The sequence below is a fragment of the Macaca nemestrina genome, chromosome 2 (assembly GCF_043159975.1).
Source record: "Macaca nemestrina isolate mMacNem1 chromosome 2, mMacNem.hap1, whole genome shotgun sequence".
Classification (NCBI taxonomy): domain Eukaryota; kingdom Metazoa; phylum Chordata; class Mammalia; order Primates; family Cercopithecidae; genus Macaca; species Macaca nemestrina.
Genome location: NC_092126.1, coordinates 42081711 through 42106974, shown reverse-complemented (window position 1 = coordinate 42106974; position 25264 = coordinate 42081711). Strand labels below are relative to the sequence as shown.

At 48.3% G+C, this 25264-nt stretch overlaps 1 protein-coding gene across 1 annotated transcript; it reads left to right on the top strand.

Annotated features, from left to right (window-relative positions):
- The first annotated feature begins 1699 nt into the window (after positions 1-1699).
- Positions 1700-23848, top strand: LOC105469959 (retinol binding protein 1). The gene is given in 5 exon segments (XM_011721610.3): positions 1700-1846; positions 1849-1975; positions 2473-2651; positions 22756-22857; positions 23602-23848. Coding segments are annotated over 5 exon segments (594 nt in total). The 5' UTR covers positions 1700-1714; the 3' UTR covers positions 23656-23848.
- The last annotated feature ends 1416 nt before the right edge of the window (positions 23849-25264 follow it).

Genomic DNA, 25264 nt, shown 5'->3' with positions numbered 1-25264 from the left:
CTAGGGAGGGACACAGAGCCAGTGCTTGTGTGAACAACTGATGACCTGACCATCCCAGAGCCAGACAAAGCAGCAGCGAGAAACAGGGGCCTGGAGCAGTGGCTCTCAACCAGGGCTGGTTTACCCAGCACCCACATCCCAGGGCCTTTGACAATGTCTACGAACATCTTTGTGTCTGGGTACCACTGGGATCTAGTGGGTAGAGGCCAGGGATGCCAGTAAACATCCTACAATACATAGGACAGCCCCCCACAACAAAGACTTATGTGGCCCAGAATGCCAGTAGCACAGAGGTTAAGAAACAAACCCTAGTCTAGGGAAACAGGGTGAGAAAAGCTGAAATCCAAGTCGCTGCCTGGGAGGAAGCTGCCTCTACCCCGAGGAAGAGACGTCTCCTAATTCAGCCTGCACTGTGAGAATACATATGAGCCCCAGGGAGGCAGCCTGGGGAAGGTGTTGCTAGAGGGGAAGAAAATGTTATCTGCTGTCACTTAGGCTGTGATTTGTGCAAAAAGCAATTTAAAAGGTAGTGAAAAAGAGGGTCAAAAAGTCAGCCCATGTGATTATGTCATCTCCTTGGTGGCAAATACAGCCATGTTAAACCACTATGACATACCCACGCAGGTGACAAAGGAGATGTGATCGAAGATTTTCATTGCAGTACTGCTTTTAATAGTGAAAGATCAGAAACAATATAGTTTGTCCATCAGGGGACAAGCTGGATAAGCAATGGAATACTCCACAAAATAATGGGGATACTTTGTATGTACAATTATGGAAAGGTCTCCAGAATATATTAAGTGAATAAAGCAAAGTCCAGAACACTGTGGAGTACAGTGCTGCCATTAGGTGAAACGGGAGGAAACATTAATCAACAGTATATTGCTTACATTTGCATAAAGCAGCAGTGGATCTCAAGGTTGATTGTGCATCAGAATCACCCAGAAGGCCTTTTTAACCACATGCACTTCAAATAACATCAACCATTTTATGTATGTATATATGTATGCATGTATGTATGTATTGAGCCAGAGTCTCACTCTGTCGCCCAGGCTGGAGTACAGTGGCACGATCACGGCTCACTACAACCTCCGCCTCCCGGGTTCAAGCTATTCTCCTGCCTCAGCCTCCCGAGTAGCTGGGACTACAGGCGCCCGCCACCGCGCTCGGCTAATTTTTTGTATTTTTAGTAGAGACGAGGTTTTACCGTGTTGCCCAGGCTGGTGTCGAATTCCTGACCTCAAGTGATCCGCCCGCCTCGGCCTCCCAAAGTGCTGGGATTACAGGCGTGAGCCATCGCGCCCAGCATCCTTTCTTTTATTTTTGGAAAAGACGTAGAAAGTGCCCCACTTTTCTCGCCCATAGTTGAACCGCGCAGCTTTCCTGACCCCAGCCACCACCGGCGCGAGGCTTTAGACAAAGGCCTGTAAGTGGCCTCTTTCCCTAATCACGCCAGTACAAACCCCAGGAGACTGTTTCCCAACCCTCGAGTGGCTGCTGAGTGTGAGAAGTTCATGGCGTTTGAAGGAAATCCCCAGAAGCCGAAGAGTTCGGCCAGCAAAGCAAACGTCCAGTCTCCCATCCTCTCCTTTCTTTGCAGGGGAAACGAACTGAACGTCAGAAACGAAAGTGGCGCGGCCTGGACAAACCTGACCCTTGGACATCCCCCGCCCCTGCGCCCGCCCTCGCTAAGCGGGGAGGGGCGACCGCTACAATGGATCCTCCCGCAGGCTTTGTGCGCGCTCGGAATCCAGCTGTCGCCGCCCCGCAGAGCCCCCTGTCCCCGAAGGGCGCTCATTTCCGGGCCGCCCACCACCCGCGTAGCACCGGCAGCCGCTGTCCAGGCAGAGTCTCCAGCCGTCCCGCCCGCTCGTGGCCAACTGGCTCCAGTCACTCCGCGAAATGCCCGTCGACTTCACTGGGTACTGGAAGATGTTGGCCAACGAGAATTTCGAGGAGTACCTGCGCGCGCTGGGTAAGCGCTGCCCGCTGCGCCCTGGGTGCCCGGCCGAGCAGCTCCGGGCCGCTCCCTAGAGCCCTACCGAGCCGCCGCCTGCCTGCCTCCGCCCCGGCGAGCCGCGGTCCGGTACCCCCGGACGCTAGAAAGGGCGTCTTCGGCCACTGCTCCCATGGCGGCCCCTAGGCTGCGGATTGGAGAATTTGGGGTTGTTAGGTTAACCGGTGGCAAATGTCTGCTTTTTGGCCCTGGACGTGGGTAATTTCATTAGTAAATCTGTGGCTTGGTTTGCTAGTTTTTGTTTTTAAACGGCTGACATAAGAGCAGAAAACTTTGTTGGGGGCGGCGCGGGGAGGCACAGGCAGGCTGTGCGCAGAGACAGAGCAAAGCCAGCGGGAACCCTAACAGTGTTTGCGGGCGGAGGGGGCTCCTGGGGTCCCGCTACCTTGGGAACGGTTCTCTTGAGTTTTCCTGCCAACTCTCTGCCGCTCGCTCTCCCCGCTCCCCACCCGCAGACGTCAATGTGGCCTTACGCAAAATCGCCAACTTGCTGAAGCCAGACAAAGAGATCGTGCAGGACGGTGACCATATGATCATCCGCACGCTGAGCACTTTTAGGAACTACATCATGGACTTCCAGGTTGGGAAGGAGTTTGAGGAGGATCTGACAGGCATAGATGACCGCAAGTGCATGGTGAGGATTCGCGTGCACCCAGTGTCTCCTGCCCAGGGGGCCTGACCAAGGGCTGGGCTAGCTCATCCGAGAGGGGGCAAGGGCCTGAGGGACTGAAAACACTTCCCCCTCTCAGCCCCCATGGTGGGCAGCACCAACTCATGAAGCATCCTGCTCTATCTGCACTGGAAGGTGATGGTTATGAAGGCTGCCATGTGCTGTGTCTCCACTGCGTTCAGGCACTCTGCCCGGTGCTTTATGCACATGACTTCACCTAAGCCTCACACAGCCTTTGAGGGAGATATGAATATGCCCATTTTATAGATGAAGAAACAGTCTCAAAGAGATGAAGTAACATGTCCAGAGTAGCACAGCTAGGGAGAGGCTGGAGTTCAAAGCAGGTCTGTTGATGCTGTTCTCTGGCTGGCTATGGGCTGGTGGAGGGTAAAAGGAAAGAAAGGAGGAAAGAAAAAAGAAACACAAGTAACCCCTTTGAAGTATAAACTTTCAATATGACCTAGTGTGAAGTCACTCCAGGAAGCTGGGGGCACCTTGATCTCTGCTGGAAGCCCTCTGATCTGCCCATCCTTGCCCCAGAGCTGGGATTTGGCTCCTGGCCATCCCCTTCCCCACCCTGTCATCCAATGCCTGCTGAGCATTCTTTGAACTTTAGGGCTGACACCTAGTCAGTAAGTCAGTGCCCCTCCAGCCCAGGCCAGAGGAAACAGCAGTGGGGGAAGGGGGAGGGCCAAGACCTCCCACAAGGGTGAGAAGCTCCTGACCCAGGACATTGCAATTAGTACTGCCACAGCAGACTCCGGAAGGCCAGCCCCAGGCCTCCATCAGCATTATCTGGTTGCTGGGAGGTCAAGGTACTCTTGTTCTCCTTTTTATAGTCTTGGGTTCAGAACTGGCTTATGTTGATCCCAGGAGCCGCCTTGCTTATTGATGGGGTCCTCACCCATCCCCTCCCACCATTTTCAAGGGTCTTTACCGCTGGTCTGCTGTGTGTCCAGCACTGTGCTAGTCATCTTACAGCACAGCACAGTGAGGGAGGGATAAGTAACCCCATGTTATGCAGTGACTGAGGTTCAGAGAGAGGAAGAGACTTGTAAGAGATGAGACTTGAGCCCTGGGCCTTCTGATGTTGAAGCCCACACTCCTGCTTTCTGCCAGCTTCTCTGCTGGTAGTCTGTGCAGAAACAAGATAGCTGAGGTCTGTTAGGATTGTAGTTGAAGGGATGCCCATGTCTGGGAATAGGTGTCTGGAGCCTGGATGACTCATTCCCCCACCTTGTCTATTCATCTGAAGGCAGTCAGGACTGGTATCTGAGTCTGCTGTTTGGAATGATGGGAAAGAGGGGGTAGTCAGCAGGGAGTGGCCTTGGAAGGACCACTAATGGGAGAAAGCACCATTGTTGTAGGGAAATGTCAGGTTATGCCTTTAAAAATCTCAAGGACTCTTGAGAAAGGAAAGACTCACAATAGGAAAGGAGACCTTCAGATGGGATCTGCCTCTCTCATTACTGCCTAAGACCTGCTCCCTGGCACACCTCATAGAACTTTGCCCCTTAAGAATAATCCTTACCCCACTCACTATTGTGGAACTCACAGATCACATCGAACCTTTATTTTGGGTCACCACAAATCTGGCATGTGCTGGCTTGTACTAATTATCTTCGCTCTTTCCTTCCTTTCCTCATCCTTTAACGCATGAAACATTTATTGATCACCTAATAATACTAGCAAATATAGTACTCATCAAGTGCTTACTGTCATGCCAGATGCTATTCAAACGTTACATTAGCTGACTTAATCTTCACAACACCCTTTCCAGTCTCATTTTACAGATAAGAAAACCATGGCAAGATTTCTTGCTATGTGACCTTGGGGAAGTGCAGAGGGAGGATTTGAGTTAACCACTGCACTGAACATACTGCTTCCCTCACAGGCTGGTCACCACGGCAGGCACAGGACAGCAGAGCATGTCACAGGCCCTGATGTCCAGGAACGCAAAGTCTTTGCAGTGGAGGCAGGCACACCAACACTCAACACAGTGTGGCAAAGAGAAGCACAGGGTGCGAGTGAGGGGATTGGGACTACCCAGAGAAGGGGATCCCAGAAGGATTTCTGGAAGATGTGACTTCTGTGCTTCATTTTAAATAAAGCAGGGAGGTTGAAGGGAGGGTTTTGGATACAAAGGAAAGGACAAGGGCCACCTTTTCTTCTCAATACAGCATCAGCGTCAATCAAGCATCAAGCAGTAGTTGAGCAGACTGTGGAGATTCAGCCACTGGATGAATCCAGTGAAACTGGTCTGGGATGCATGGTTACTGTCACTGCCTCAGGACTCAGGGATGCCCACTCTCAAGTAGACAGCCATTCACTCACCTGTTGTGGCCTGTTGGGAGATGGAACAGCCCCTCTGCTCTGCTCTAGCCTTCCTCTAGCCCCATGCAGTGCAGAAAAGCCCTTCCTTGTGGGCTGCCTGCTGGGTGGTGTGCTGCTTTGGACTGCCGGAAGGACATGGCTGGATGGGGGTAGGATGATAGAATTAGAGTGGCTGTCAGCCTGAGACTTGTTAATGGAGGGGAGCTGGGTGCCCAGAGGCCACCAGCTGAGCTCTCTGAGGGCTGCCAGGGGTCCTGGACAAGGTGGTTGCCAAAGATAACTTTCACTGCTACCCCCCTCTGCCTCACACACTGGGTACCCACAAGCCAGGAGCAGTGGCCCACAGGAGTTTGTTCCCAGCATATTACAGGAGTCCCATTCTCACTTGGGATCGGTCATTCATCTCTTTTTTCCATTCCTCTCTGGACGCCACAAGCATCTCATGGTGCTTCCACTATCTTTGCAACCCCTGTGTCAATGAGTCAAATCACACACGATTCCTGCCCTCATGGAGTTCAGTGTAAGGGGGAGGTGGCCTGAAGCAGCCAATCATGATGTAGTGGACACTGTGCTGATACAGGCAGAGAAGCACTCCCTGCTTGGTCTGAGAGGTCAGGGAAGGCTCCCACAGGAAGTGGAATCTGAACTGTGGCTTAAAGGATAGACAGGAAGTAGCCAGGCAAACAGAAACGGGTTGAAAGAAAGGCCAAAGCCAAGAGCCGTCCCACACTAGACCCTGCACTTGGCCCTGGGGTCACAGAGGCAACAAGGCCTTCTGGACACCCAGGCCAGTGGAGGAGACAGGCACATCTTCAGGCCATTACAGCCCAATGCATGATGGGAGCATGGTGGGCTGGGGAGCACACAGCTGGGAGTAGGAAAGCAGTGGTCAGGGAAAGTCACAGAGGAGGTGACAGCTGAGAGGGGCCTTAAAGGACTAATTAGGGCAGATGTGGAGAAAAGGATAAGAGCTTTTCGGTAAGCAGGAGCCACATGTACAAAGGCCCGGGGTCAGAAAAGCCTGGCTGGGAGGGAGTTTCTGAGGTGAGAGAGGGGCTGTCCGCAAAGACTTCAGCATGGCTGGAGTGTGAGATGCAGCTGGGAGAGAAGAGAGCCAGGAGAACCCGGCAGGGAGACTTGATGTGACCCTGACAGGCGTCTGTGAGTCCTTGCTGGGAGAGGTGTGACCAGGCTGACATCCCTCCCCAAAGGGCAGAGGCTCTCAGTGGCTCAGAGATCTCTGATCCTGCCTCTTTTCCATGGGAACCTTATCTGTATTCTAGAACTGCAGCCAGAGGGTGAAGCCCAGCCTGCAGATGTGTTTTGTTTGGCCTGTACAATGTTTGAAAAACTTCAGAGTCAGTTGCCAATAACTGCCAAAGATTATAAGATTTCACAGAAAAATCCATGTTTCTGGCTGTTCTTAACAAAAACAACAAGAAAAAGAAGGGCCCTGGAAACACTGGGCACCCGTTTATTCCTGCACTGCGTGGACCCCTGGAATATGCTGCAGCTGCTCCCTCTAGATGTTACATTTCCTAGTTTACCCCAGTCTTCAGCCCATCCTGTTACCTGAAGTCAAGGATCAAATGGCCATTTGTCACTGTCTGCACTGTGGGTTCCTTTAGAGCTGTGGGTCCCAAAGCAGAGACAGCAGCAGCAGCAGCGTCACAGGGAACCTCTTAGAAATACAAATTCTCTGGCCACACCCCTGGCCTACTGAATCAGACACTCCGGGAGTGGGGCCAGCTATCTGTGTTTCAATAAGCCTTCCAGGTGGTTCTGATGCAACTAAAGCTTAAGAATCACTGCTCTGGAGTAAAGAAACACACTGTGTTCCTGTATCTCTACAAAAAAAAAAAAAAAAAAAAAAGGAAAAACTGTAAAATTAGGTGTAGAGGGCCATGGGCACGTAGAGGGCCAGTTTGGCCCATCACCCGAGTCCTGTGGACATTGCAATCCATGCCCAGAACCACCTGAAATAGCTCTGTGCTCTCTCCCCAGGTGGAGGGGTGGAGGGACTCAGTTCTGGGCAGCTCTGCATCACTAGGCTCACATTTCCAGTCTGATCTAATCAGATGTTATGGGACCACAAACAGCAGGCGCTATTTTGATAGAGATATATAAAGTCTGGGCTCAGCTGAGCAGACACAGGGCTTTTCTCCATTGCTTCCTTGCATGCCTTTGTCCATAAAAATGTGCGATCAGGCCCAGCGAGGAAGCAGCAGCATTTGTTGAATATAGCACATATGTGCTTTGGCAGGGTGGGAGCTCTTGAGAAAGGGAAGGTGCTCTGACTTCAGATAGTGTTTTCTCACTCCTGAGCAAGGGAGTCCCTCAGAATGATTTGGTTCTTTGTCTCGAAGTCCCCCCAGCATGAGCAAGTTTTGTGGGAGAAGACTGAGCCTCGGCCAGGAATCACAGCCGTGAGCCTGGCTCTGCGGGGGTGGCAGAGGGGCCATGTGTCATCCCCGTGTCCAGGTCAGGTTTTTCCTGGAGGAGATGGCTTTGTTCACTCCGGGAACTGGAGTGACTGAAGCCTCCCCCCGTGGCTGAAGCCTCAACTTCATATCCAGCGTTGAACTTAGGATGACCCCTCCACAGGGCCTGCCTTCTGCTCCCAGCCCTCCGCCCCTCTGTCGCTTTGTTTTTATTATAAAAGGAAAATATTCAAATAGCACAAGAAAGTATGGGTTGAAAAGGGCCCCTTCCCCCACTTAGCCTGATTCCCACTTGGTGGATCTGTCCAGAAATCTTCCTCAGACTTATAAGGGATCTATCTATTGATTGGGCAGTTGGTCAGTGTCTCTATCTAAAACCGAAAGAAAGAAAGGAAAAGAAAAAAGGAATCCACTTCTCTACATATTTTTTTAACTCAGTGATATTTCTTACGCATTTTTCCATATCAGCACTTACAGATTTTCTAAGTTCTTTTTTAACCAGCTATGTTTCCTTCCCTTCCCTCCCTGGACTTCCTTACTTACATCCTTCTATTTCTCCATCCATCCATCCATCCATCTAATTATATATGGTAATACATGAAATCCTCCAAAGCACTGTTGACACTTTGGTTTAAACTCTTGCCAGGTTTCTGATCCTATTCTTGACCCATTAAAGATATTTTTTGATTTGTTAAAAAGAAAACACACACACAATGCCACTGGCTAAATTAACTCCCTGGGCTGCAGCACGGAGAATGCCGTTGGATTTGGGAGCCTCTGAGAGCTGCCCCTGCCCAGATCAGGCACCTGGCATTCAGCTGGGCCCTTTCCAGGCTAGAAACACAGGATCTCTTTCATGTCTTAGCTAAAGTTCTCCGACCTTTGAAATCGGTGTCAGCAGCGTGCTTTTGAGGATTACAAAAAGAAGAATTAAAGCAACCCAAATAAAATTCACAAAGTAGCTTTCAAAAATCACACTGCTTTGTTGGGTTTTGGGTTTTGTTAGGCAGGAACAAAGGAAAATAACATGTACTAAATCTTTACTAAGTGCCATGCCTGCCCCAATTGCTTTTTGTACTTTTTCTCCTTTGGTCCCCACAACAAATGCTGTTCAGTAAGTATCATTACACACATTTCACAGATGCGAATCTGAGGCTCAAAGAAGTGAAGTGCTTTTTTAGCCCAAGGTCACCCTTGGGCTAGCTGGTGGCAGAGGAAGAATTCTAATTAGTCTGTTTATAAAGCTCTCTACCCCAAGGTCTCCCACAGAGCTTTGCTGAAGGCCAGCACCTCAATTCCTTATTTTGAGCCTTCTCACAGTCTGAAGGTAAACCCAGGCAGTTTTGACAAGGCCTAGAATGAGTGAAAGGAGCACTGGTATTAGAGTCAGAACATCTATTTGAATTCTTCTCAATTATCTGACAGCGACCTTAAATGATTAGACACACTGCCTTTGTTTTCATATCTGCAAAATGGGCATCATAATTGCTGCTCAGCGTGTCTCACAAAGCAAAGCTGAGGACCATAGGGATAGTGCTGGGCACAGGGGCTTAGGAAGCCACAATACTATGTGCAGAACAGGTCCAGGGCCTGTGATACCCGAGACGGAGGGGCATGGCATAATCACTTATGATGGCCAGGTGTTTACTGAATGAATTACAGCTGTTTGTTTTTCTGACCAACATTGCTTCTCCACCCTCCACCCAAGAGAAGCACCGTTTTCTTTATGGTGGGAATTACTCCTTCTCAACCTTTTGGGTCCTGGTGGGACTGCAAATCATAGTACACTGTCTTTTCTGGGACGAGCACCTTCTGCCAGAGTGATCACAGTGCCCCATGGCCTGTCACATACTTGTGTATGTGACCCAAGCTGGGCCAGTCACCATTTCCTGGGAGTTAATTTAGGAACCCTGAGAGACAGGTGAGTTCTATTCCCTTAAAGGTTGATGAGCTGTTACGATGTAAGCTTCGAGTTCTCTGAGGCCAGTCCCCTTACCCCGCCTTCTTTGGCTGCATGGAAAAATCCAATTGAAGGAAAATAAACGATGAGGCCAATAGAGACAGAGAGAATGCAACATTAGAGGGTTACTAGAGTTCCTGACACACCATTCCTAGATTTACCATGTACTTTAACCAATACATTTTTTTCTTTCCCCCTAAGCTATGTGAATTGGTTTCCTGTCACTTGCATCTGAAAACATCCTAAGACATTCAAACTCCAGAGATCAAGCATTAAGGCCCACATGTTAGAGTAGTAGTTCTCAAATTTGAGCATGCCTTACCCCTAGAGTTTCTCATTCTGAAAGTCTGGGTTGAGGCTTGAGAACTTGTTTTTCTAACAGGTTCCCAGATGATGCTGATGCTGTTGGTTCAAGGACCATGCTTTTGGTAACTACTAACAAAGAAAAACAAGGAAGCCGGCTGGCCTGTGCCTAGTTTCCTGTGATTTTTCTCATCATGATTCAATGTAATAAACCTGTGCTGGGGTAAAAGGTGCCTAGTTCTAGGGGATGAATGAGAATAGGTAGGTGGAGCTCCATTCCAGGATCAGGGTAGTGGGGGATGAAGACTGCCTGGGGACAGTGGTTTGCAACTGAGGGTCCAAGTAAGTGATACCAATAGTGTTTGCAGTTGGACACGTGTGAGGTGCAACAGAGCAATTAGGAGCTTTGACTTTGAGATGGACCTGAATTTGAATCCTGGTTCCGCCGTCCAGCTGTTTCCTTGGCAAGGGTACTTTATCCCTCTGAGCTTCAATGTGCTCATTTGTAAAAGGAGCTAAGGGTAATACCCACCTAATGGAGTTATGTGATAATTAAATGTGGTAATGAATTATTTCCATTTCCTGTTGCTGTGTAACAAACCACTCTGAAACTTAGTACCCTAACGCAACAATATTTGTTTTGCTCACAAATCTGCAATTTGGGCAGGGCGCAGTGGGGATGCCTTGTCCCTGCTGCCTGCCATGCCACTGGGGAGGTAGAGGATCCACTTTACAGATGGCTAGCCCACACTCACTCTCTGCTGGCTGCCTGGGCTTCCTCACAACGTGGCAGGTAGTTTCCAAGAACGCAAGCACCATAGGGTGCCAGCTACCTTTAATACAGGGATTAATAAGTTCTTCCTTTCTTCCTTCCTCTTGCCACCCTTTCCCTCTTTCTTCCCTCTGTCATTCCTGAACTGAGGGTCCAAGGATAGCATAGGAGTACTCTGGGAAAGAATGGTATAAACAAGATGGGTGTGAAGGTGGGGATGGCATGGAACCCAGGCTCCAAAACCTACCTTTGCCAGCTTTACAGTGGAACTGGCCCTGCACTCAGAAAATGAAAATAATAATAATAATAATCTTCTCATAATGTGCAATAAATCAGAAAATCATCTTACTCTTTGACTCAGGGATCCCACTTATGGGATTATGTTCCAGGAAAATCATTCTATTTGTACAAAAGTATCTGTTAGTCACTCTGTGATAGTAATTCTCAACAACCCACATATCTCAGGGCCTACTATGTGGTAGGCCCTGTCCTGTCACTTTATGTTTATTTAATCTCCTAACAATCCTGGATAGGAGGTGCCACTCTCCCATTTTACAGACATGGAGCCAAAAGTCCTGCCCAGATTCACATTACTGGTTAACCCCAGACTTGTGATCTGACTTCGGATGCCTCTGATTCCCTACTTTGTATGGTTTATAGAACAGGCTATCTCCTGCTGGTATACCTAAATATCAAATAACTATGGGTGGTTAGAAAGACTGTGGCTTTTTAATTGCATAGACCACTACGTAGCCATGTAAATGATCACTATGAAGATAAATGAAAACTTTTTATAGGCATTCAGTCACCAAGTTTCATAGATTCTGCTTCTTAACGTCTCTTCCTGTTTTTCTTCATTCCCACTGCTCTGAATATCTCATGCCAGTAATAATAATAACAATTAACATCTCTCATGCTTACTATGTGCCAGGCTCAGCGCTTTCCGTGGATTATTTCATTTAATTACTGCAGTATCTTCACGTTGATCTCCATTTTACCATGCTCAACACTTCAGCCCATCCCTCCCTTTTTAAAAAGGGAATCTGATCATGCTACTCCCCAACTCAGAATTCCCAAGGGCTTCCCAGTGCTGATGGGTAAAAGCCAGATGGCACTCAGGCTCTTCAGATCATGGCCCTGCCTGTCTCTCCCTCACTCCTTATGCTTGGCCCCATCCCGCCATTTGTCGGAGCCTTCACTTGCCATCCTCTTTGCATCCCTCTACTCACTTCCCTGAGGTATTTCTTTGCCTCTTCCTCTGGGAGGAGAATTACCCACTGGTCAAGACCCTGCCCAGGCTTATCTGCTCTGTTCATCCCATCCTGATTCCCCATCCCACCACCGTGCCCTTCCTTTGCCTTGCAGCCTCTCTCTTCAGGTGCTGCTTTTAGGGCACCTGTGATGCTAGTTAATGTGTCTGAGATTCTACACAGCAGCAGCCACACCATCATGGGCTCAGTGGTCTCCAATGTGTTCATTAAATGAATGTTAAGTGAAAATAGCAGAACCTCAGAAATCTAAATGTAGTCATTGACCGTATCACTGCAAGATGCAATTGCCATTTAATAATAGCTCATGTTTGTTAGGTATTCCATGTGCCAAAAATTCTTCTAAGCACTTTCCATGCATTAATTCTTTTAATCCTCACAATAATTCTATGATAAAGATGCCAAAATTCTTCCTATATTATACATGAAGGAAATGACTCAGTCTGACAGAGCTGTAACTGGTTCGACTCCAGAGCTAGACCAGCCGGACCAGCCCAGACTGTCATCGTTGGGATCTCGTTTCTCTCCCTTACAAAGTGGGTGACCTTATGCAAGTTACTTCACTTCTCTGTGACTTTACTTGTCTGTGAAGTGGGGATAATTATGAAATAGGGGATACCTGCTTTGTGGTGAGGATTAGGTGAACGGTGTGTGAGAAGACCCACCATGCCACTGCCCCATCAGTATGAACTGTTATTATTCATCCTCTCACACTGATCTGTGACCTCCAGAAGACCAATTCTGGGGGTGGTCACATGTATGAAGGGATACCTGGCAAACCAGAGAAGAGCTAGCAGGATTATGAGGGTGGAGGCTGGCCTAAAAAGGCACCTGCCCCTCCACGCTCACAGGGAACAGGGAACAAACTGGACTAGGCCAAGAGTGGACAGGAATTATTGCTTACTGAGCATTTTGTGTGTGCTGCACTGACATAGGTCCTTGAAACCCCTTGTTTCATTTCATCCGGATGGCTCTGCTCTGTGGCTGGGCTCACTAGCCTCATTTTGCAGATGAGGAAGTGAAGGCTCAGAGAGGTGGAGTAAATTGCTTTGGTCACCTAGCAAGAAAGAGGTGGGAACCTGCAGTTCAGGTCTGCCTCTACCCAAGGCTATCACTGGGTCCCTCCTGAATGCCCAGCTTGGCAGTCAGGCATCTGTCCCATGGCTGGGCCAGACCAGGCCCGCAGCCTACCAGGTGATATTCAATGACCATAATATTCATGCCAGCAAAATGTTCACATGGGAACATTAGGCAGACCGTGGGCTCAGAGCTGGGCAGAGGGGATTTAAACCATGTCTTATACTGTTCCTAGTTGCGCACCTTTGAGTATAGAGCCTAAGCACTCTGAGCCCTAGAGACTCAGGGTCAAATCACTCTGATGGCTGGCCCCTTTCTATAAGGCTTACCTGTGAGGAAGAAACAGCCACATTGCCTGGAGAAAGCATGGTGTTCAATGCAAGAGTGCCACCAGAATGTTTTCTGCTATTCATTCATTCAACAAATGGCAATGCACATTTTCTCTGCCACGGATTCTAACATGGGGGCTGGTGTCCTGCAGTGAATAAGAGGATCCCAGACCCCAAGGAGTTCTTCGTCAAGAGATCCTGACATGCTCACTCTTCCCTGGTTACCTGGTTACTGATCTAGCCCCTCTTATCTTCTGGGAGCCATTTATTTCTATTTGCCTTGAAATATATATATATATATACACACACACACACACACACACATATATAAAATAAAGGCCAGAGATTCCCATAGAAGGGGTGAGGCCTTCAGTGCCCCTCCTAAGCACTCTCTGACAGGATGTCCCCTCTCTAATTCTTATTCTCCCACCCTACTCCCCATTTCCACCCCCCTGCCTGTGCTGATGGAACTGATAACACACCAACTCCTTGTACTGGCCCCAGGTAGCAGATCCAGCACTGGCTACGCTGGATTTTCCATGGCACCAGGTTTGGCCAGCTGGAGCATGAAGACATACTGTGAGGAAGAAGAGAGGCTGTGAGCAATCTCCTCAGTAAATTCTGGGTTGGAGGTACAGGGTCAGCCTTCATGGGGAGGGTCATCCACAAGTTAAGCTGGGCAAAACCTATGTAGAAGCTTCCCTCATGCAGCCCCTGCTGTCCCTGATTTTCCTGCAACTGCCTGTGCTTGTTCCCTTTGCCTGGGACTCCTTTGTTCCTTTTTTCCTCTTTCCACTCTTTTTTTTTTTTTTTTTTTTTGAGACAGAGTTTCACTCTTGTTTTCCAGGCTGGAGTGCAATTGCATGATCTCAGCTCGCTGCGACCTCTGCCTCCCAGGTTCAAGCAATTCTCCTGCCTCAGCATCCCAAGTAGCTGGGATTACAGGGACGTGCCACCGCGCCCAGCTAATTTTGTATTTTTGGTAGAGACAGGGTTTCACCATGTTGGTCTGGGTGGTCTCAAACTCCTGACCTCAGGTGATCCATCCACCTCAGCCTCCCAAAGTGCTGGGATTACAGGTGTGAGCCACTGCGCCTGGCTCCTCTTTCTACTCCTTGCTAACTCCCGTGGTGTTTTCTGGCATCACTTCCAGCATTACTTCTAGCCTTACCTCTTCCAGGAAGCCTTCCCTGATGGGCCTCTGTCTCTACCTTTTAGAGGCTGTCGAGTTGCCTTCTGACTTCCATAACCTCCAGCACTTGTCTACCAGCACTTACCATTCTGCTGGAATTCTCTCTGTCTTCTTACCTTCTTCTCAGATAGTCTGTGAGCCCTCAAGAGCAGGCCATTCACCTTACTTCCCTCTCTCCAGCACCCACAGCTGGTGCACTGGAGGCGTGAAACTCATGATTGCTGAATGTTGTTCCCTTGCACAGAACCACGTGGCGAATTCCTATTGCTCAGTCAAGGGTCAGTTTAAATCAGGGAACTGCAGAGCACAGTCATCAAGAGCATGAGCTCTAGAGTCGAATCTCATCTCCCCACTTCATGGTTGGGTGAAATTCAGGCCTCAGTCTCCACATTTGTAAAATGATGAGTAGTATACCTGTTGTAGGAGGTTGTCAGGAGTCAACTGGTATGACACATACTTTGCCTAGTACCCTGCCCAGCACATAATGAGTACTCAACACATGTTGTTATGATGTTGATGATGGTGACTGATAATGACAGCAATGCTATGACTCCCACCAGGGAGCCTTCCCTGACCCCCCAGGCTGGGTCGGGGGCCGTCACCCACCCCAGCGTATAGCACAGCGGTGTCATTGCCTTCTCTCCAGGCTGAGCTACCCCGTGGCAGAGCTTCTGTCCATCCCAGCCTTAGGGCCACCCTAAGTGCTAGGTCCCTGGGATGAATGAGTGTAGTTCCACAGGGCCCTGTGACCTTCTCCAGTCCTGTTCCCACCTCCTTATCCAGAACCTTGGCCTTGAGCACTCCAATGGTTTAAATTGACTCTAGGAACTTTCCGAATTGTTTAAGGAAAAATAACTATAACATGTCAAGGTTATTAGTCTTAACATTTTCTCATTTTGTTTGTCTTAAGAATTGTACTATTTGCTGTTAGCTTTTTCATGGTATTAGAATTGCATTCTTTCATGCTCACAAAAGCCTTGTGGCTATACTATTTATAGTGGTTGCTTTGAACATCTATTATGTCTCTAATTACTTGTTCACATTTTAAGGCCTTATTAATTTAGTTTTAGTCTGCTTTTAGAGTGAAACTGGCTTTTCCTCTTGAATGTGCTGAGTTTAGATTATTCCAGCCCCCCAGGATTGGACCAGAGAAGAGGAGCCACTACCCACCCATTCACCAGCCTGGCCTCAGGGGCAGCTCATGGACTTTTTAGCCAGAGAGAACTGGGTTCAAGTTATGGCTCAAGCCCTAACCCCTTGGTGATGGGCTGGTTATTTATAGAAGCCTAATTTTTGTCAGCTGTAAAGCTTGAAGATTTAGTGAAACATTGTGGAAAGCTCCTAGCACAGTACCTGGCACCTGGCAGGTTCTCTGTTGTCTCCCCTACTTTTCCCTCCTGATCACTTATTTAACACAAGCACCAGATGCTGAAAACCCTCTAATTGTCCCAGGAACACACATAGCCTCAAAAGGAGAAGCACACTTTCAAATCAAACTCCAGGATTTGCATCTTTTAGCAATTTACTTTATGCAAAGAAAGTATCTACTCACTGTCTGGTTTTGAAATTTTACCCCAAATCTAAAGAGCATGGGTTTTGGAGTCAGACCTGTGTCAGTCCTGGCTCTGGCCTTTGCAGGCAGTATCATCATGGGCAAAGCTTCACCTCTTATAACCTGGCTCTGGAACCACAGAGACAACAGAATTCAGTCCCAGCCCTCCAGAGGAGGATCCGTAAACAGAGGGACTACTAGGGCCGGGTGGAGGGCTGTGAGTGATCCATCATCCCCTGCTCTTGAGAGTGGGGTTTTGGCATGGGAGTGTTAATGAATGTCACAAGTTTCTTGATACCAAATAGAGTTCCCACCATTTGCAGGTCATAGCAGGTCACTGCCAAGAGATGGTTCCATTTAGTGGGAATTGTCTGGCACTCCCAGTGTGAGTCACCTGAGTGGGGCAAGTGGGCCTTGAAACATCCCTGGGAGACACCCACTCAGGCTGCCTGTGGGAGCTGGGCTTTTTGTGTCACTGTCCCATGCAGCAGTGACAGCTGGGGTTTCTAAGTGGTCAGAGGAGCTGGAAAATGGCTTCTGAGGTAAAAGTCCCTTGTCCTAGTGGTACAAAGCTGTCTTCATTCATTTGTTGGCACATGTCTCTCTGGGTAAACTGCTGGCAAGGCCAAGGTGATGGGGGTTATCATTAGTTTTTAATAGAAAAGTTAGATTGGCTTCACTTTCCAACCGGCGTCCCTGGTTCCAGCCCATTTGCAGACTTTTGGGTGATGTATGGGATGAAAATTTCTGGTGAGGAGGTGAGCTGAAAATGGCCATCCCTCCTCCTTACTCTTGGATTATCTGGGCCTCATTTCTAAGGTGGTCCCAAAGCCCATATGGGGGTTGGGAGAAGCAGCATTGTCTAGCCCCCTTGGTTTGTACCCATGTTCACCCCATCCCCACAGCCACCTGCCTTTTCTGTGGGACTTGAAAAGCATCAGGAATATATTCCTACCTGAAATTCTTCCATTAGACCCTGATTAATTGGATTAATCTAGGAAGCCAGATTAAATGACCATTTAATGACCCTTTCAGATCTGGCTGAATCCTTGTCCCCAAACGTTCACTGCTCCTGATCTAGCAAAGATGGTTGGCTGCTGACTTCAGAGGGAGGTCGTGGAATAAGTTATTGGGTCCTGGGAAAGTTGTTTTCATAAGTTCCACTTTGTGTCACAAGAAAATGAATTACCATTGTTTGTTAGGCTTTCATCTTCCAACATCACTTACTTCCTTTTCCATGTCATTGGTTTTTAAGTGATAGTCCCCCTCCTTGGCTCCACACCTCCTTTTTCTGTTCTTATGACAAATCAGATTCTCTTTGAAATAACTAGTTTATTCCCACAAGATAAAAAGCTTAAAATGAAAAATCCAGTCCCACCAAAAGGGAACATGGGGAGAGTGGGAGAATGAAATCACATTGCTGAGCCATCCCAGCTATCAATGGGGAGTCTTCAAACAGATCTTCTGCTTAAACAAAGACCAGTTAACATATAAAGGAAGCAGGCATCCTGGTGCTCAGCAGGCAGCCCCTGCAGGTCTCCTCATGGATCTGAGTATCCTGGAAAGAGAAGGAGCTTCCAAAACTTTGGCCATGTTGAATAGCATGTCAATCACTGCTTCACAAATCTCCAACTCTTAAAAAAAAAAAAAAAAAAAAAAAAAAAAGGCTTTCATTGTTGTTCAACATTGACAAGCAAACCCATCTTTATCTAAGCTCTGGGCATCATGGTTACCATTACCTAGTGCCTCCTACATGCCAGCCCTATGCATTTTCTATTTTCTCGAATCCTCAGAACAACCTGGTAAAGTAGGTGCTTTGTTTATCTAATACCATGTAACAAACCACCCCAAAACTTAATACTTTAAAACAACAACCATATAATTCTCATGATTCTGTTGGTTAATTGCGCAGTTCAGCTGCCTGTGGCTTTGTTCAGCTGAAAGCTCAGTTGGGGCGCCTCAACTCTTCTCCAAGTGGCTTCTCTCCCATCCTCCAGGGCTTCCCCTTGTGGCCTTCCTCTTTGGCAGAGTAGCCTGGACTGCCTTAAAATATAGCAGCTGGGTTTCAAGAGGGGAGGGTTCCAAGAGGACAAGCCCCCAGCATGCAAGTGTTTATAAAGGCACTGCTTCCATCATGCTTGTTCATGTCCCACTAGCCAGAGCAAGTCACGTGGCCAAACCAAGGTGATGTAGGAGGAGACTTCACAGGGGTTTGAATATCATGTGACTCGGGAGTCACCAGTGGAAGAATCTACCACAGTAGGTATCGTTTAGCCTTCTTTTGCAATTGAGGGCACTGAGACTCAGAAAGGTTAATCCAGTTGCCCAATGTCATCCAACATAGTCGGGAACAGAGGACCCAGCTCTATCTGATACCGTGTTCTTTGCTGCCGATACTAGGTCAAGCTGATATAGGTTGAGGTGGTATAGTAGGAAGTGGGCAGGGACCAGGAGCCAAGTATAAATGGGAAGAGAGCTTCCAGGATTCTTTAACCCAGAGGACAGCCTGACCAATTCCCTGGCCCACCTGCCCTCCTGGATGGTTCTACCCAACAGCACAGGCAGCAAAGACAGGCACTGAACACATGCTCCAGGCCACAGTCTGGGTTTTTCAGTCTGATATTCTGGCCCCATCTCCCCACCACCCCCCAACAACCTAGTTCCTCCTCTCCTTAACTCCAGGATAGTCATCTACAGCACCGACTGTTGTCATTTCTCCCTCATCATCTCCTACCCTTGCATCCTTATTCACTCTGCCTAGAATGCCCCTCCCATTTGTAGAAACTCCTTTGAGGCCATGACAGCCTGGGCACTTCTCTGTGGGGACCTCTTATAGGCAGAAACCTTTAAGACCTCTTTCTGACTCCCAGCACCCATACCCCCACAATGGCTGGAATGAACTTAATGGTGTTCCTCCAGGAGACTGCTCAGAGTCTTAGCACAATGTCCATGTGTTTTTCTGCAGCCCCCAAAGATTTTAGCCACCATCTCCTGGGCACCTGAGACTGGGAAACAAGTGGGCACCAAGTCATGCAAAGCCCATGTTCCAGCCCAGATTCTTTCTCTCATTTACTAGGTGACCAGAGAAAGGCATGGAACCTCTCTGAGCTCAGCCACCCCTCTACATCCAATACAAACAAGAATAATCTCTGCTTTGTCCAACTCACCCACTATCAGAGTCAACAGAAGCTTGGGGTTAAGAAAGGCTTCCTTGGAGACTGATGTAGCATGCATGTGATAGGGATCCTTCCCTTTAAGAGGCCTGGTTTGTAGGGCTCTCAGAAAGGCTCCTCTGCACCCCAACAGGCTTCTATTCTCTCTATCCCTCAAGCTGTCAAGCTGCCTGAAATTCTGCCATCTGTCATTCTTTTGGGCTAAGGTATTGTTATTGTTTATATCCAGATGGCCCCTGTTAAAAGATGCCAGCGATCTGGAAATGGTGACACAGTAGCCCCAGGAGCAAAAGCCGGCTTTACCATTAATAAACATCTCTCTCATGGTCATTCTCTGACCCTGGTGTTGGAAGGTAAATAGGTGTGAGCTTTCTGGAGATAAAGCTGGCAATACTCATCAAAAGCTTTTCAAATATGCACACTCTTTGATGCAACAATTCCTCCTCTGGAAATTTCTTCCAAGGGAACAATGTGTTCAAAACTGTGTATACAAAGAAGTCTTAGTTATAGTAGCACAGAATTATAAATAAATAACTTAAATGTCCAAAATAGGTAATTGGCTAAATAACAGTACGTATGTATAATCAAATACTATCAGGGACTGTTTCATGGGCCTGTGACCAAGGCAGTCCATCATGGCCCTGGGCTCAGAAGGCCCCTCACTTGGTTTAATGCTCTGCTGTCACCAGCTTAAAATTCTTAATGATTTTGAGCAAATGACCCCTCATTTTCATTTCGTGGTGGGCCACACACACACTGTGTAGCTACTTCCTAGAATATTATGTAGCAATTAAAATAATGCTTATGGAGAATATTTGTTGAGATAGGAAATTGCTTCAATTAAATGAAGAAATGAGGATAGGAAACCATAAATGATGCAATTCTAATTTTGTATAAAACAGAAACATGTAGATAGATAGAAAAAAAAGAGTGGATGGAAATTTACCATATATTGTAATATACACAATGTTAGAGCAATTATCTTCTTTTTTTTTTTTTTTTTTAAGACAGAACTTTGCTCTTGTTGCCCAGGCTGGAGTGCAATGACATGATCTTGGCTCACTGCAACCTCCATCTCCTGGGTTCAAGCAATTCTCCTGCCTTAGCTTCCCAAGTAGCTGGAATTACAGGCATGCATCACCATGCCCAGCTAATTTTGTATTTCCAGTAGAGAAGTAGAGATGGGGTTTTACCCTGTTGGTCAGGCTGGTCTCGAACTCCTGACCTCAGGTGATCCACACGCCTCGGCCTCCCAAAGTGCTAGGATTACAGGTATGAGCCACCACGCCTGGCCTAGAGCAATCATCTCTAAATAAACAAAACTACATGTATCATTTTTATTTTCTTCTTTAGTGTTTTTTTTAAAACAATTTTCCAATACAAAGACTATGACTATATTTCCTGACTAATATTTCCAGAAGAGGCAAAAATGTATATCATAGCTGAAAACAAGCAATTGTCTCTTGTGCCTCTGAGTGAATCTGGAGCCCTTCTTATGCACAGTAGCCTCCTGGATTCAACACACAAAGAGAAGATCAGTTGATGAGGAAACCAAGTGTTCTTAGAGCTTCTTGAAGCTGAGGACTGATTTCTGGGTCCCCACTTCCCTCTACAGGCCTGGCATGGAAGGAGCACGGATAAGTGAATGGGCGTCCTGTCTTATTTATGGCATGAGGTCGTGAGTAGTCCTTACCCATGACATGTCTCACCACACGTTAACCACACGATGTTTTGCCTTCTCTCTGGCCTGGGACTAGACTGTCCCCTGAGTGAATTTCTGGATCAGGGAGAGGATCTGCCCCCCAAGTCCTTTTATGCCCCATTTCTCTCTGGAGCAGAGGCCAGACTTATTCCTATGCAAAGCTGGGGGAGCACATGTGGCTCCACCTGCCTCCCTAGTGCATGTGTCTCATTGCAGGCTTCACCCCAACAGCAGGGGGCAGTAGTGATCAGCAGGCCAGGACGGAGGCCTGGGGTGGGGAGGTCCTCCTGTGGGGAGTGGCCCCACTACCGCCACACCCATCTCCCGTAAGTCTCCTCTCCCAAATCCTTTATCAGGCTGTTACTGACTGTCCTGACTCAGCTGAGCATGGCAGGGAACACAAGGATCCTAGAACGTTAGCTCTCTACATCCAAGGCCTGAGTTAATGTCCCTGTGTGACAGATGTGAGCACAGGGGCGCTGAGAAGGGATGGATTTGCTGAGAGCCACACAGTGAGCGAGGGGCAAACAGAGTGCTGAGCACTACTGTGGGGAGGCCGGGCTCATAACAGAACTGCCCCATATGGGATGGCTATTCAAAAGAAGGTGGGCAGCCCCAAATATGAGCGATGCCCACTGCGCTTTCTCTGTGCCCATGTCTGTGACATGTGTCTCAGTCTAGGGCACACTCATGGCTATGCTGGGGTGGCAGGATCACCTTGCCTCTGAACTCCAACACTTTTTTCAGCCCCGTGTTGCTGGGTGGACCTTTCCTGCTCCACTAAGACTGAAATCTCCCCAGGACACGGGCTGGGCCTCCTCCTCCTGCCTGTCTTCCCTTCAGCTTGCCCAGCACATGGCAAGGCTCGCAGTGCTCAGGGAAGATGTGGGGGCCCAAATGTGGGGGGTAGAGGGTGTCACAGTGCTCATCTGTGCTCTGCCAAGCCCAGGCTGGGCTGTGGGATCTTCCTCCCCTTCCTCCTCAGTTCCCTGGTGCCCTCCTGATGAGCTCCTGAGCGTACTTCCTGCTGTCCCACCTCGGGCCTTCACCCCGTGATAGGCCACTGGGAACTTTTCTCCACAGTGCCTCCTTTCCTCTCCTTCAGCTCCATTCTTCTCCCCTTAGGGCCCAGCCCTAGGGAATCCCACTTCCTGGACTCTCACCTGGGCTCCCACAGCCTCTGGTCGGTAACCCTGGTGACCCTGAACCCTTCAAGAAACAATTTAGTCTATTGGGGTGGGGGCCTTCAGAGCCCTACAGATCTGTGTTCAGACCTGGCTCTTCCACTGAACAACATGGGTGAACTTGGCAAGTCCCTGAACCTGATCTGTGAAAAGGAGATGCTAATCCACGCTCACGTGGACAGGCATGAGGCTTCAGAGACAGCACAGAGACTGCCCGGCAGAGCAGGCAGGCAGCTAACAGCTGCCATTTGTACCTTCACTGGGTTATTGATATCTAAGGTCATTCTCCCTGTAAGATGAAGAGCGCTTTGAGGGCAGGGATGGGGTCTTTTTGGTGTCCCAGGACTTAGCATACGTTGAAACAATGAATAGGTGAATGAAGTGTCTGGGGATGGTCAGGGTACTCTGAGAAGTCTGCCCTTCACCATAAGATTCTGGAAAACATCCTTCACCCCCCACACCTGGCTGTGCTCAGCCCTCAGGCCCTCCTCCCCACCTCAGCCCCATTCTCAGTGCTTGCAATGACAGCAACACTCCAATGACTTTTTCCCTCCTAATTACCCTTTTAAATAAAATTTATGGAGGTTTTCATAAATTTTAAAACTGATTTACACACTTTAATAAAAGCATGTGGTGGACAGGGAGTATTAGGCTGCAAATTTTCTACAATGAAATTGACATGAGCACATCCTGGATTATCAAGTTTGGGAGCTGCCCCTCCCCCAGCCCCCAGGAGCTCCCGGCTTGCCCCGGGTTGACAAATGTGTCTCTTGCTTGGCAGACAACAGTAAGCTGGGACGGAGACAAGCTCCAGTGTGTGCAGAAGGGCGAGAAGGAGGGGCGTGGCTGGACCCAGTGGATCGAAGGTGACGAGCTGCACCTGGTAGGTTCCTGGGCTGGGTCAGGCTGGGTCCCCAGAGGCCCTGGTCATTGTTGAGGTCCAGATGGACCTTGTAAGAAGGCACCATGGCTGGGCCTTGGTTCTGTTCTGAAGCTTCTCTTCCAAGGGCCTGGAAAAGATGCCTGAGTGACTTTAAAAACCAAGCAATATATTTTCAAAGTCTAGGCTGACCCAATCATCTAATCAGAGGGAAGAGGTGAGGAGTTATATCCCTTCAGCATCAGCAGTGAGCTAAGCCCTTTTGCATTCTATAGCTCTTTCTCTTCTCTCAGAATAGGAATATGGCCCTTATTTTAGAGATGAGGACATGGGAACTCTGAAAGATTAGATTACATGTCCAAATTGCACATCTAGAAAGTGACAGAACCAACATTTGCTCTCAAATGATGTATATATTCACCATGCCAAATCGTATAGGCCAAAGCCAAGAAGGATTCTCTAAGCTTCTCTAAGATATGATCTCAGTCTGGGTCAGCGGGAGGTGATTAGGGAGGGGAAGCGTCAAGGGGTCCTGTTGGTCAGCTCTGAGCCACAACTCTTCCTCTCAGCCAGCTCTGTCTGTAGGGTGCTGCAGAGCACTCCACCATACAGTTTAACTGTCTTTCCAAACAACTGGTTACTTAAACCAACTCTTGGGGAAAAATAAAAGCTAATGAGTATTTTTAGAGTTCCTGCCGTAAGTGTGACTCTGCTCTGGCCAATGACCAACATCTGCTTTTGTTTCAGGAGATGAGAGTGGAAGGTGTGGTCTGCAAGCAAGTATTCAAGAAGGTGCAGTGAGGCCCAGGCAGACAGCCTTGTCCCAAGGAATGAGCGGTGTGGATGTGTGGGCCAGGATCCCCCTCTTTGCACAGCGTGAGGCAAAAATGTCCAGCCACCCCCAGGCATCTGTTAGCAGAGTCTGTCTCTTGGCTTTGTCTCTTTTCCTTTTCTTAAAACAAAGCCATGCCAATAAAGTGATCTGTGTTCAAAACGTCTGTTTGGGGGAAGTTTCACTGCCCAATGTGCTCAGTTTTCCTCCAGGGCTTCCGAGGCCAGCTTCTCCTGGTGCCACCCATGGGCAGAGTGGATAAATTCGGCCCCATGTCTTCATATTTAGTCCCAAAGTTTCACCTTTGTTTCTCTCCAGAGGCACAGGCTTGGGTCTAGAATGGGAGGTGGGAGGGTGGCCTGACATTCAATTATGTGTGTATCAAGTACGTTATGTATCTAATTGTGGCCAAAGTATAGTGAGTGCCACAAAAGCAGAAGATACCTTCCACCCTAAAGATCCAACCAACAGAGGATGTCTATACACCACGGAGATGCTTCATCATTATCTGTGAGCAAAATGGAACTGGACATAATTCTAAGTCCAAAGCATAAAATTACTTAAACATAAGTAATTACCTATTGGATTTAATTTCAGAGATGTCATGAGATGTCACCACCCCCAGACCATCCACCCCATCTATGGGCTGGGCTGGTATAAGCCCTTTCTTTTCACTGTTGTAGATAAAGCAGAACTTACAATTCCCCTGAAAGAGAGAGAGCAGCCTCATGTTCACACTAAAGTGTAGAGGAATGCTAGCTGCACCTTTTCCTGAAGAAACACAAACAAACAGAAGGAGTGAGGATGTGAGAGATCGTGAATAGGGAAAACAACTGGAAAAGGGAAGACGCATGGAAGACCGCTTTAGAGAATCTGACAATCCGCCCAGACTGTGCCCTACTCCTTGACAAGAGTTAGGAGTCAGACCAGCTGAGTAAAAATCCCAACTTCAACACTCACAGGGCAACAGCACACTCCTCTGGACTTCACTTCTCCAGTCAGAAAACCACAAAAAGAACCTGCCTCACCTCCTGCACAGATGGGTTGTGAAACTTGTAACCCGCAAAGCACTGGCCCAGTAGTTCTCAGACCTGGCTAAAGGTTAGAACCACTTGGAGAGTTTTCAAAATTCCATATGCACAGGCTACTCCCTACAATCAATTACATCTAAACGTTTCAAAATACCAGGCATTACTATGTTCACTTGTTTTTTGAGACAGTGTCTCGTTCCACTGCCCGGGCTGGAACGCAGTGGCACAATCCTGACTCGCTGCAACTTCCACCCCCCAGGCTCAAGCAATCCTCCTGCCTCAGCCTCCCAAGTAGCTGGGACTACAGGTGTGTGCCACAATGCCCGGCTAATTTTTGTATTTTTTTGTATAGATGGGGTTTCACCATGTTGGCCAGGCTAGTCTTGAACTCCTGCACTCAAGCAATCCTCCTGCCTCAGCCTTCCAGGATGCTGGGATTACAGGCATGAAGCCTTTGCACCGGCCATTACTTATGTTTTTAAGGCTCCCCCAGGTGATTTTAATATGCAACTGGAGTTGAAAACTGGTGCCCTAGACCAGTTTCAGG